Genomic DNA, 12,410 nt, shown 5'->3' with positions numbered 1-12,410 from the left:
TTGGACTAAAGTTGCAGAGGATTTTAGAAGGCAAAGAGAACCTGAGTTGGACAAAGGGAAAAAAATATTCAAACCAGTGCACTGGTTTGCACTGGCAAACACACACACTCTTTATTATAATACATACTTTTATCTATATATATAATTTTGCATATTGAACTGTGGATATTGCAAAGTACATTAGATATGAGGCAGGTTTACTTGTGTTAACTTACTCCATTTATAATACATAAATGGGAAGACGGAGGAAAGATTCTGCAGGTTGTTAGTCGTAGCTGTGCCACAGCCTGCCTTTGTGACCTTAGGCAAAGAATTTAATTTTATGTGCCTGAGTTTCTATTAGCTAAACTTTCTGCCAAAGAGGGATGTAGTGAGAATGCACTCATTAGCTTTCAAGGCAGTAACTGCCCCCCCAGATACTTCAGCTTTAAGACAGAAAATTCTCATGTGACTGAGAGATTCTTTGGTGGATAATACATCAGTTATAAGGAGAGAATACCCTTCATTTATATCTCAGTAGAGAATGTCATCGGAGCAGAGGTCATCAGGGGGCAGTATGATGCTTGCTCTAATAAATTGTAAATGTATTTTGATCTGAGAAGTGGTGTGTTGTTTATTCTGTGAGGCATACTATCTGAGATAGCTACAGCAAACATTAAAAAAGGATCTTTTTGAATTCCCAGTTGGAGCTGAAACGTTAGATAGATTTGTTCTGTTGTTTGGGCATAAATGACTGAAAAAAGGAATTTTCTGTGGTCGAATTGGTGACCACCTTGTTCCAAGATGGTATTTGTGTTCACATTGACTAAGTCCCACTACTAATATGCTTAACTGGATATAGGTAACTACAGCTTCAGAAATTTTCATCTAAGTTGGTGTCCTCTGCTACTGTTAGAATATTTTAAGCACTGACCTACTGCATTTGTGTAAAAAACTTGCTTTTTCTTCACATAAAAAAAATTGTTGAATTTTCTATATCTTGTTTAGCTTCACTAGGAATCTGGTTATAGGAATATCAGGATGTTCTTAGGTGAGGTATATATGTTGATTTTTTTTCCCCAATAATAAATGTATCCTTCATTCTCAAGTAGATGCTGAACTCTTTTTAAATACCAGACAGTGAATGATCCAAACTCTTGGCATTAATGATTTTTCATTTAACTTCAGACAGTACTAGATCGGTGCTTTGAGTGATGCCAGTGTCTTTTGCATCCTAAATTAATATCACCATTGCATTATCTATAAAGTGCACACTGCTGAACCTTCTTTAGTGTTGTGCTTTTTTTGACTGTTTTGAAAAGCAAAGACCCCGAGTTAAAATCAAGTAATTACAATACCTTCTAAGAGCTTTGGCTTCTGTGTATTTTTCCCAATTTGCGTGCATTCCTCAGTGTTAGTTTATACCCCCAGTGATTCAAAAGCTGAGAAGCTTGTCTAATGCAGGTCAATGCCGATCTGTTCATTTTAGGAGATACTGCTTTTAACAGTGGGATTGAAAATTGCTTTTCTGATACCTTCAGAGTCAGACAAGCACTTTAGGTCACCTCTACACCTGCGGTTAGGAGTGTTATTTGGATGATCCTATTAATGCTTGATGTTTAGATTTAGAATAGGATGCTTGTGTCGGCCTACAAATTTAATGTTTTTTAGGAGTGTTAGGGTAAACTGCTTTACTATTATAGGTAACTTACACCTAGCTGGAGATTTTTTTAGTAAAAAATAAAATCATGCTAAAACCTTGATTTATAATAGGCATAGCCTTCTTACCAAGCATGAAAAAAAAAAAAAAATGTATCACAGTGCAGAATACATTAAGGCTTACTGCCTGAGAAAGCAGCACGTTTATTCATACATTTTCAGGGCAATTTTAGAACATGATTTTGAGTCTCCTCCTGTTCAGAACATGTTTTCAAGTCTGTGTTAATGCCACACATAGATCCCAGGATCTAAAGAGGTCACTTAAGAGACACAGGGAAAAACAAATGTATACTTGGTAACAGAATATGCACTCCCAGAAGAAAAGCTTCTGAGTATTGACCCCGTGCTGTGCTTCCTCATGATAAAAAAGATCCCCTTCTTTCTCCACGTGCTGCAGTTTAGCACACAGGGAACAATTTTTATTTAACTTAAAGCAGAACATTGTATATGTACCAATGGTTGAATTTATTTAAATGATGCCTGTTCACAGCTTTATGTTGCCTTTGTGTCTGATCTAACAAGTCCTAATGACAAAACCATTCTTAAATGGGACCTAGATCCAAACCCTGATTTAGATTACTTAAACAAATTAACTTTGGAGCTAATGCAGCAATTTGCATAACATTCCACTCTATTTTAAGCTAAAATTGCTCAGCACTTTTTTAAACTTGTAGCAAATTACTTTGCTAATGAGACTAAATTACCCTATGATGTTACAGGTAAATTTGTCTGTAATACATCTCATGTGTGTTTGCAGAGTACGGATTTTGTATTGTCTACCTGCTGTTCCGTAGGCACATCAGGAGAAATAGTGGAGAGGAATTAAAGTTTGAACCAGTACATTTATCTTAAGAGACATACTGTACTAAATACTATTCCCATATTCTGTTTTGATGGAGATTTGTTTCCTTCCCTTCACATCCATTTTAAGTTTTAGGAATCAGGCCCCTGAAACTAGCTGGGGGTGAGGCTGCCCATCTTCCAAACCCGTCTCCAAAAAATAGTGGGGTTTTTTCCTCTTAGATGAAAGTCATTTTAGTAATGTAAACAAGGCAAAAACAAGTTACAGAGATGTCTCATGGAGAGGGTTTGGAATTGCTGTAAAAAAAATCTAGAAATGTAATAATTTCATGGATACTGTGTATAACCAGTCAGTGTAGTCAAGTTGCTGTGTGGGCAGCGGCCTCTTGGACTTCCTGGTAATGCCCTGATCTGTGTGGGCACCGCTGGCCTGCTCAAACGGTGAGCCTGAGAGGAGCAGGATGCCCGTAGCCAAAGAGTGTCCCAGAAACACTACACTGCCTGCCACTCTTTAAAAACGCTTCTGACATTTGGTTCTGCTCACTTGTAGCTTCTCCTTCCTGCACCCATGGAACAGAATTGCTCAGAATCCATTTCCATGTGAAATAATAAGCGCTTAGTCTGCTGGTTAGAAAACCAGCATCTAAGACTTAAAACCAATTATTACTAAAAATTTCCAGAAGCAGACTTAAATTGGATTGTCCTTTTAATTTGGAGTTTATTGGCTGTATACCGTCACCTGTGCTAGCAGTCAGTTGGGTTTTAGTTCTGTTCCATATGTAACACAGTGGCATTAAAAATAATTCCATGTGTTTAAACAGTTGTATTTTGATATATTGAAACATGCTTTCTTAATAATGGAAATGTCACAGAATAAGTGGTGGATGATGCAGCATGTTGTGTCAATTAAGCTGGCAATTAATATCTATGATATCTAAAAAGGCCTGATTGTTGTTAGATTTCCTTCACCTACTTTGGATGAAGAGTTATTCAAAAGTGATTATTAAGAAAAATGTGGAAAGTAAGCATTTAACCATAAATTAATCTTCAGATTAGGACTGTAGAGCTGTTAATAGAGGAATACTTAATATCTTATTGGGAAGAGGAGATTGTGTTATTTTAGAAACACACTTTATCACTCTGTCAGTCTCTAACAATTTTTGTCACCTATTCTTAATCCTCTTCTGTTTCCATTATATTTTACTTTGTAAGGCAGAGTAGTCAGAATTAAATGCAGAAGAGGATGTTCCAGTTATACCTACTGGCAAAATTTGAACAATATCTCAGATACCCACTTGCTGAGTATAAATAGAAGAGGAAGGGTGTTTTGGTTTCTATCACAGCAATATTTTTAGGCTGTGTTGGAATACTTCATTATCTAACAGTCTTTGGCTAAACTGTTTAAAACTTGAAGCTTCACTTTTCTTCCTTTTTGTATCTAGCTCTGATTTTTACAGCCTTCCAAGGGATGGAAGAGGGAATTTCCATTCTGCAGTGACTGAAAGAAAGGGTTTTGCTTCTCTTCTTTGCTGCTGGAAGGAATAGAATAATTCTCATTTCAAAACACAGTTCAAAACCATAGTAACAATCAAAACAGCTAATGTCTATTTGCTTTGACTTTGCTTCTGCTGTTGCAAAGCCATAAGCAACAGCCAGATTGCAGGGCCAGTTTTCTCATACCTTGATACAAAGAAAGATCACTCACCTATATTTTGTTTGTATTTGAGAAGTTATCTGTCCTTCTAAATGTAAGAAAATAATACTTTTGATTGTAAGTCAAAGCATGAATTCTGCTCAGTCTGACAGTCCTGGTTATCCTCACTTTTCAGGCAAACCTTCCCCATCCCCAGGGAAGCAAGCCAGTCGGGTTTTCACATCCGATTGTTAGACTTTAAACAGAGCCTGGAGGAACAGCGTGGCTTCTGTGCTGAATCAGTGACAGGTAGCATGTTTTGTCAATTAAGGTCATGGACTGTAATGCTGTTACTGCTTACATCTGACAATAATTCAGTTTCAAGCTGTGTTACAATTTGTGCAAGCTTTGGCATGCATTTGTCATGAAAAGTAAAAGGTAAATTAAGAAGACTGCAATATTTCCTACAATACTTACACTGAATTTTTTTCTTCTGAGATGTCCCATGTTTATAGTCATTCTGTCAGTTTTTTTTAGAGCACAGAAAGTATCCTTTGACCAGAGAGTCTCAAAAATAGTAAAGGTTATATTTAACCACTGCAATGCAAAGCAAGGAGGATGTACTGAGAGCTGTAGATCCAGATAACTTTCCCAAAGAGAGCCAGATATACCTCGAGGAAGTCTCTGGATTTTTATTTAATGGAGCTCTGTATTCAATCCTCTGACTCTGAGGTATCCTTTGTATAAGAGTAGTGCTTGAATGCTGCATGAACCATCTCCTCCTGTCTGTGGGATTAGTCTTAGTAGTGTTCAGAGTGATCGAGACCAAATTCTTAACCGCTGCTTGGAAATGAAGCAGGATGTATTGTGGCATTGCATCAGAAGGTGGGCACTTCTCTGTTAGACAAGCTTAACAAGTCAGCTGCTGATTTCTCTTGTTTGGTATTCTTCAGTGAACATGACATAAGGCTGAACATGTAACCCAGTTAAAATTTCGAGCATAGTGTGGTATATACTAACCTAAATTACATATCTACGAAACCAATACAATAAATGAACGAGAAGTTAATCGGATATGGATCATCCTAGAAATAAAAGCATCCCTATTAATTTTGTTAGGTATGTATGTTAAAGAAGCTTAGATCACACAACAAATCAACACGAACATGAGAACAGTGCCTACACAGGCACCCCATGCACTCAAAGCAGTGGTCACACAAACACGGACAATAATACGTGGTCCTTAATCTGTGGCTTATCAGTCTCAAAGCTTGCTGGCAGGTCTTATCTCACACACACACACAGACTCAAAGAGGTCTCTCTGGTAGCTGGCTCAAACCTTTGGTCTGCCTAGTGGCATATCCTCAGACCCTGGTCTTGCCGGTACCTGTCCCCTCGATCTACAGTGTCTCTGATAGCTCTTCCCCAGATCTCCTGTCCTGCTCATCAGCTGTTCCAGCTTGAGGTTCACTAGCATTCTGTGAACACAGTATGTAGACCATCCTCATCCAGGGAAAATGTTAGGAATTAGGTTTATTAAGAAGATAGAACAGACTGCAGCGATCAGGCACAGGGTTTGGCTGAACAACCATACTGAAGCACAACTTATTTATACATGACCAGCCCCTTTCATCACACCCTTCTCAGTATTTTCCCATGTTGTTCCTCCCCCATGCATTTGGATGTCTCCCTTTTCCTACCTTTGCCCTTCTGCTAAACATCCCATATGTTTTACACATTGCACAATCCCTTGAAAGCATCCCATAACCATGCTCTTTCCCATGGGACCCATGATAACCCTGTCATCCATTCCTCCCTGTGTGCCCCACGCCCCCCTTACCACTTAACAAAGCTCAGGCTGAACCTCTCCAAGCCTTTGAGCGGTTCCTTCAGCAGCCCATCGACCAGTGACCTCGCAGACCTGGTCTTTGGTATTGTTTCTTGTTCTGTAGGGTTTGCCTACATAAGTGTGGTTTACTACTTTTTCTGTGTCATCTCTATATGCTGGACAGCCATGACCAGATGTCCTCACAAAACAGGTGTCCTTACATTCCAGGTATCTACATACCGTTCACATCCTACATTTCTTTTCTTTCCACACATCCATCAAATCTCTTGTATAAAATGAGGAAGCAAGCTGTCAAATGTGCTAAAATCCTACAGTAATGAATTATATCTATATTGTTTCAGACATATCATGGTATTTATCAATGTATTATTGACTTGTTTTACCAATGCGTATGCCTCCGGCTGGTCACGTGTAACTCCTGGTAGATTAAATATCTAACAGTCCACTGTCATGGAAAATTTGTTGTGGTAAATGCCATTGCATCAAAGGTCAGCCTTGAAACTGATAAATGACATTTCTCAAAGACTCTTGGCATGAGACAGCCAGGCTCTCCATATTAGGAATAAAATTAACATCTTCACTGCCTCCAGCACTGGTTTAAACCCTTTCTTGAGTCCAAATTCATCTTGTATCTGCATAGTGTGGATGCAGATATGTTCTCAGATGCAATGCAAAAACAAACTTCATATGATGCCAGAGGAGAAAACTCTGGTATCAAGTTGACACGAGTGAACTCTTATCAGTCTGTGGACCAGAGTGTGGCACCTTTTCCTGTCCTGTCTGTCTGTGTCATGACATCATGGGACTTGACCAGAGCAAGTGCTTCTGACCAGCCAGTAGACAATAACATTAATGGTGGAGGGTGAACTTTAAAAGGAAAGTTTAAAAATTTCCTGGAAAAAGTAAACAAGTGATTCATCAGACGAAAGCATCTCTGTGCATTCTTCCGTGGAAATTTTTTGTGGCAAAATTCATGTAATCTCAATTCTTTCAGTTTTTACTTTGATCAGCATAGGTTTACACTACACAGCATAGATTCATAATTTATTAGGAAAGCTCAACAGAATGAATTCAGGTTTATGCATGCTGGGCTTCCTGGTCCTCATAGGATTTGCCATACACTCCATAATGCCACATGTGAAAGAATGCAGCCTGTTTTATGTATTTAACAGCTCTCTCTCTAACAGTATCTTCCAAAGATGTGCACAAAATATTTCTAGTGAGAAAAAAAAACATTCGGAAATTAACAGTATCCATGGATTAAGAGTCACGAGAAACACCGCGACACAGACTCACCCAGCATTTTTAATACATCTAGTCTGATGCACTTTTTTTTTTTAATTTTGAGAAGAAATGGTGTAAAAAAAGGACAATATATTTGAAACAGGAAAAATGAACTTTATGATATGACTGGGCAAACTCAGTTGTGCTGCAGAGTTGAAGGTCATTCTTTTGACTTCAGAAGTGGTTTCTCTGGGATTGGTCTGTGTGAGAACAGAGTTTGTCTCCTGTATCTCCTGACAACTTGGTACTACGCTGTTTATTTGCTTGTGGTAGGCAAGCAGACTCTGGCATACTCTGTTTTCTTTTTCTCCTAGAGAGGCAGCAGCCTCTGATGTGTCAATAAATATTACATTAAGAAATGTTCTCTTCATGTAAAGTCAGGAGAGAGACAGAAGTATCTATCGAAAGTCCTTTGGGGGAGTGCAATTTAATGCCCCATTGGTGCAAAGTGCTGCTTACCCACCCATCCCAGTATTCTTGGCAAAGACATTTGGCAGCAGTGCTGCTGAACTCACTGGAGCCGTGACAACTTAGCTCAGATGAGATCTGCCCCAAGAGACTCACTAGGTCAGAATTGTCCTCCAGGCTGCAGCTCTTAACTCCGTAAAGGACTTGAACAAATAATTTAATTTCTTTTGCCTCAGTTTCCGTAAATGTAAATAGTTTCTGGTGACATTCATCAGCCTCACAATTTGTCAGGCATAGTTAAGCCTGCTGGAGAATAATATAAACAGCTATATAGGTACGTGATGGAAACACAAAGATGGGGTGAGACTTCTGGTGAATAATGCACTGTTGGAAAGACAAAAACAAAGCAAGACAGTAGTCCAGATAAAGAACAGTATCAGAAGCTGAGCTCCCAGTTGTGAAGAATCAGCTTCATCTCTGCCTGCATGACACAACTACTTTGCCAAGTATCTGAGCCTGGAAATTCAAAGAAGGTTTGCAAAATAAGTCTTGTCTTTCCCAGGTAAGAATAAGTTCTTTCTTCAGTAGAATTTAAGAAATTTTGTCAAGTTAGGTAAAGTGTTATGTAACATCCATTTCATTTCTGTTGTACTACCCTTACTTTTTCGTGACAGAAATGCATTTTAGATTAATATTTAATGCCCTTGCTTTTAAGAAAGTATCTTTGAATCACTTTAGTCTGATGCTGACTTCAGGTTCCTGGGAGAGGAGGAGTTCCATGAGCTGAATACTAGTGTGCTGTCAGATACCATGACTGAAAAGGTGCAGCTCAGGAATACCAGCTGAATGGGGCACAACCACACATTTTCCCTTAGAAATGGGCAGAAGATAGCACAACCTGTCACCTGAGAGCAGCCGTAGAGAAACTGCTGAGGAGCATGAGTTGTCGCTTGACTGTGTCTGAGAGGGAGAGTGGGGAAAACAGCACAGGCACAGCGTGCCTCTGAACAGAGGCAGAGCCCTTGAGTCTTCAGATGAATTGTAGTACACAACATGATTTTTGCTACAAAGTTAATACTTTTTCTCATTCTTAATCTTTTTTTTTTTAGCAGTGAAGCAATTCAAATATTCATTCAGCATACTGTGCTTTAAAAATATAATTCACAAAGATCAGCAGGCATGTTTTCATTCTGTCGTTCCTGATATTACTCATCACACCAGAACAACTCGTGTATTTTTTAAGCATGTTCTTTCTTCTATCAGATCTTGTTTCTTTTCAGAGGTTGAAGTGTGAAGCTCAGTGGCTGATTCACCTTTTGTAGAACTGATGCATAAATTTTTGTTCCTAGTCTGTTTCAGTAAATGTCGTCTGTTTTGTCATGTAGGTGGGTCTTCATGTAGTATGCTTGGTTTTGAAAGTCTGGTTAGTAGGGGAAACAAATGTATTTTAATCTGAACATTAAATGGTGATAGATTGTAAAAACAAGCAAACAAGTTTCCCCACCCCCACCCCGCCCCTCCCAGATAAACTTGGTAAATTTTTCCTGACTTGGAAAGGAGCAAATTATTTCGTAGGAAGTCATCCTGTTCACATTGGTAAAGTTTTGTCCAGTGAGGTCTCTTTGATCTGTTTTCCTGGTTTCTAAACTGAAAGATGTGACAGTTTCTCTGAGCAGTAGAAGCATGAACTCTCAAAAAGATTAATGAACTTTTCTGCCTGAAGTTGATATATTTTACCAATGTCCATTCACATGTCTCCACTCTCCATGTAGTGCCAGCTGCTGTAGTCTTCCAGGTGACCTGCATATTACTCAGAAAGTTGAACATGATATACTGATACAAGGCAGATTTAAGGGAAAATATCTTTGTTTAAACACTATCACTTTGGCATTTAGCCCAGCGATGTGCTGTAACTGTGTAGACATTAAAACATTTTAATTTAATACTGTAGCATCTCAGTACATACACTTTCTAACTACAAAACTGCTCTATTACTGGGTCTTACTATTATTACAAAAACTGGAATATGCCAGATAAGCCAGTAGGTGAAAAAGAGAACTTCTGTTTTATCAGAGAGTGATTTTGTATAGCTCAATTGGAACCTCAAAGACTGAATCATTTTTCAGTCTGTATCTGCAATGAATCATAGAATCATTTAGGCTGGAAAAGACCTTTAAGATCATTGAGTCCAACTGTTAACCTAACACTGCCAAGTCACACAAAACCATGCCCCTAAGTGCCACATCTACACATCTTTTAAATATCCCCAGGGATGGTGACTAAACCCCTTCCCTGGGCAGCCTGTTCCAATGCTTGACAACCCTTTCGGTGAAGAAATTTTTCCTAATGTCCTATCTAAACCTCTCATGGCACAACTTGAGGCTGTTTCTTCTCATCCTATCACTTGGTACTTGGGAGAAGAGACTGACACCCACCTTGCTACAACCTCCTTTCAGGTAGTTGTAGAGAGCAATAAGGTCTCCCGTGACCCTCCTTTTCTCCAGACTAAACAACCCCAGTTCCCTCAGCCACTCCTCATAAGACTTGTTCACAGCCCTTCTTTGGACATGCTCCAGCACCTCAGTGTCTTTCTTGTAGTGACAGGCACAAAACTGAACACAGTATTTGAGGTGCGGCCTCACCAGTGCTGAGTACAGAGGGACGATCACTTCTCTAGTCCTGCTGGCCACAGTATTTATGATACAAGGATGCTATTGTCCTTCTGGGCACCTAGGCACACTGCAGGCTCATATTCAGCTGGCTGTTGACCAACACCCCCCAGGTCCTTTTCCACCAGGCAGCTTTCCAGCCACTCTTCCCTGGGCCTGTAGCGTTGCATGGGGTTGTTGTGACCCAAGTGCAGGACCCAGCATTTAGCCTTGTTGAAGCTTCTCTTAGATTCATGAAATACCATAGATGAGTTGTACTTAAATATCTTGAAGTTAGTAGATAGAGCATGAATTTCTAATACATTTCAGTGTATTTTGTTTAACGCTTTCCTACCCTGAAGCCTCCCCTGTGCAAAGAGCCCCAAGAACTTTTTCATCATAAACTTTGATTCTAAAATTAATGTTTCACCTTTCACCGCAGTTTTGAAAACACTAATTGTCTCTGTTTTACTGTCTTAGGCAAGATATTACTAGAGGTAGTAAAATGGCCAGCTGAAGTGCATGGCTTGCTTTGCGCCTTAGCCAACAACACACATGCAGAAACTTTTTGATAGAGATATCTGTATAACTTCCTTGAAGCTAAAGTATTATATTCCTTGGATGTTAGTTATGAATCCATCCAGATTCTTAAAATTAGGTCCAAAATTAGGCCACCTTAGGAATGAATAAGAGATCTGTTCCTGCATCACTTAAGGGTCTTCCTCAATCATAGTAGAACAAGCTTTCCATGATTTATCCATCATCCTTGTTTGTGCAGACTTCCTCCTTTTCCTTTCATCTTTGCTTTTCCCATGATACAACATCCTTGCAGAGACTACAGTAGCTGCTCACGTTCCCAGTAATTAAATGTAAAAAGAGGGACTCCTAAAAACTTTATTATATTAAATGCTTTTTTTGGTTTGCTGTAGTCTTGTGGTTTTTTTTCCTCTAGCATGTGATATGTTATACTCCGAAGCAGATGATGTTTCTCCAGCAGAGGAGAAACCCTTGCCAAGGCAAACCTTGCTGAACCTTGAGAAATCTTGATGAGGCAACACTCTTCACTAACTTTTGGCTGCTTTTACAGAGGTTCAGGTTTGTCATTGTACAGTTACGTTACCAGTGAAAAAATAATGTGAGGAGTCAAAGCAGTGTAACGTAGCAGCTTTGCGGGGCTACCAGCATACCTTTGCTGGCACATAGCCTGCATAAACCACAACTTAATTACATTGGATAGTATATAATACTGGTGTTCATTCCCTAATTTTATGATTATCCCTTTGGCCTGTTTCAGATAAGAAGACAAGGCGGAATACAATTACTGGTGGACCTATTGGACCATCGGATGACAGAAGTCCACCGTAGTGCCTGTGGAGCTTTGAGAAACTTGGTATATGGAAAGGCAAATGATGACAACAAAATTGCTCTGAAAAACTGTGGTGGTATCCCAGCATTAGTACGGTTACTCCGCAAGACTACAGATTTGGAAATCAGAGAACTGGTCACAGGTTTGAATCTTTCAATATTTTTTTTTCAATCTCTATATAGGCCCTGCAAGCACAGGTCTGTGCTGCATGCCACTTGCTCCATCAGTAACTTTTTATTTTATTACCATCTTCTTCGCTGTAACAAAACACTTTCGAGCCCTTTGGATATATGTAATGTATAAATAGCTTTATTCAATATCATGCAGACCGATTACAGATGTAGGCATAGTTTATGTTTACAGTTGCTGGTCACTTTTTTCTTGGTTAGCTGTGAATGCTCTTGCGAGAGACGTGCTCCGTACACAGATATGTTGTGGTAGGAATCCTCTGCTCTCCTCTGCTCTCCCTCCTGTCTGGTGTAGGGCTGCACATGCAGAAGTTGGGTTTTACTGAATTTTTTTAGAAGCTGTTATTCATTTCTATTATATCCTATATAAGTGAGAAGGAGGACTGGGGGTTTTTTTACCTTTCTTGTGGTACTGATAGGAAAACGAAAAAGCGTGTTGGAGATATGGACAGCGTCATCTTCTGAAGCCTTTTGTCTGAAATTTGATAGCATGCTATGTGATGTATGTTAGACACCGAGTGTGCTAGTGGCAGAG

General features: G+C 39.3%; 1 protein-coding gene across 7 annotated transcripts in view; it reads left to right on the top strand.

Moving 5' to 3' along the window:
* Positions 1 to 12,410, top strand: part of CTNND2 (catenin delta 2) — a 696,862-nt gene that overhangs the window by 531,860 nt on the left and 152,592 nt on the right. For all 7 annotated transcript variants that reach the window (XM_074826001.1, XM_074825966.1, XM_074825976.1 and 4 more), the window contains one exon: positions 11,616 to 11,829. In XM_074826001.1, coding sequence (XP_074682102.1) covers positions 11,616 to 11,829 — 214 coding nt within the window. The remainder of the gene's footprint in view (positions 1 to 11,615; positions 11,830 to 12,410) is intronic.

Source organism: Strix aluco, chromosome 1 (genome assembly GCF_031877795.1).
Source record: "Strix aluco isolate bStrAlu1 chromosome 1, bStrAlu1.hap1, whole genome shotgun sequence".
Lineage (NCBI taxonomy): Eukaryota > Metazoa > Chordata > Aves > Strigiformes > Strigidae > Strix > Strix aluco.
This window is presented reverse-complemented; position numbering and strand designations above follow the sequence as displayed.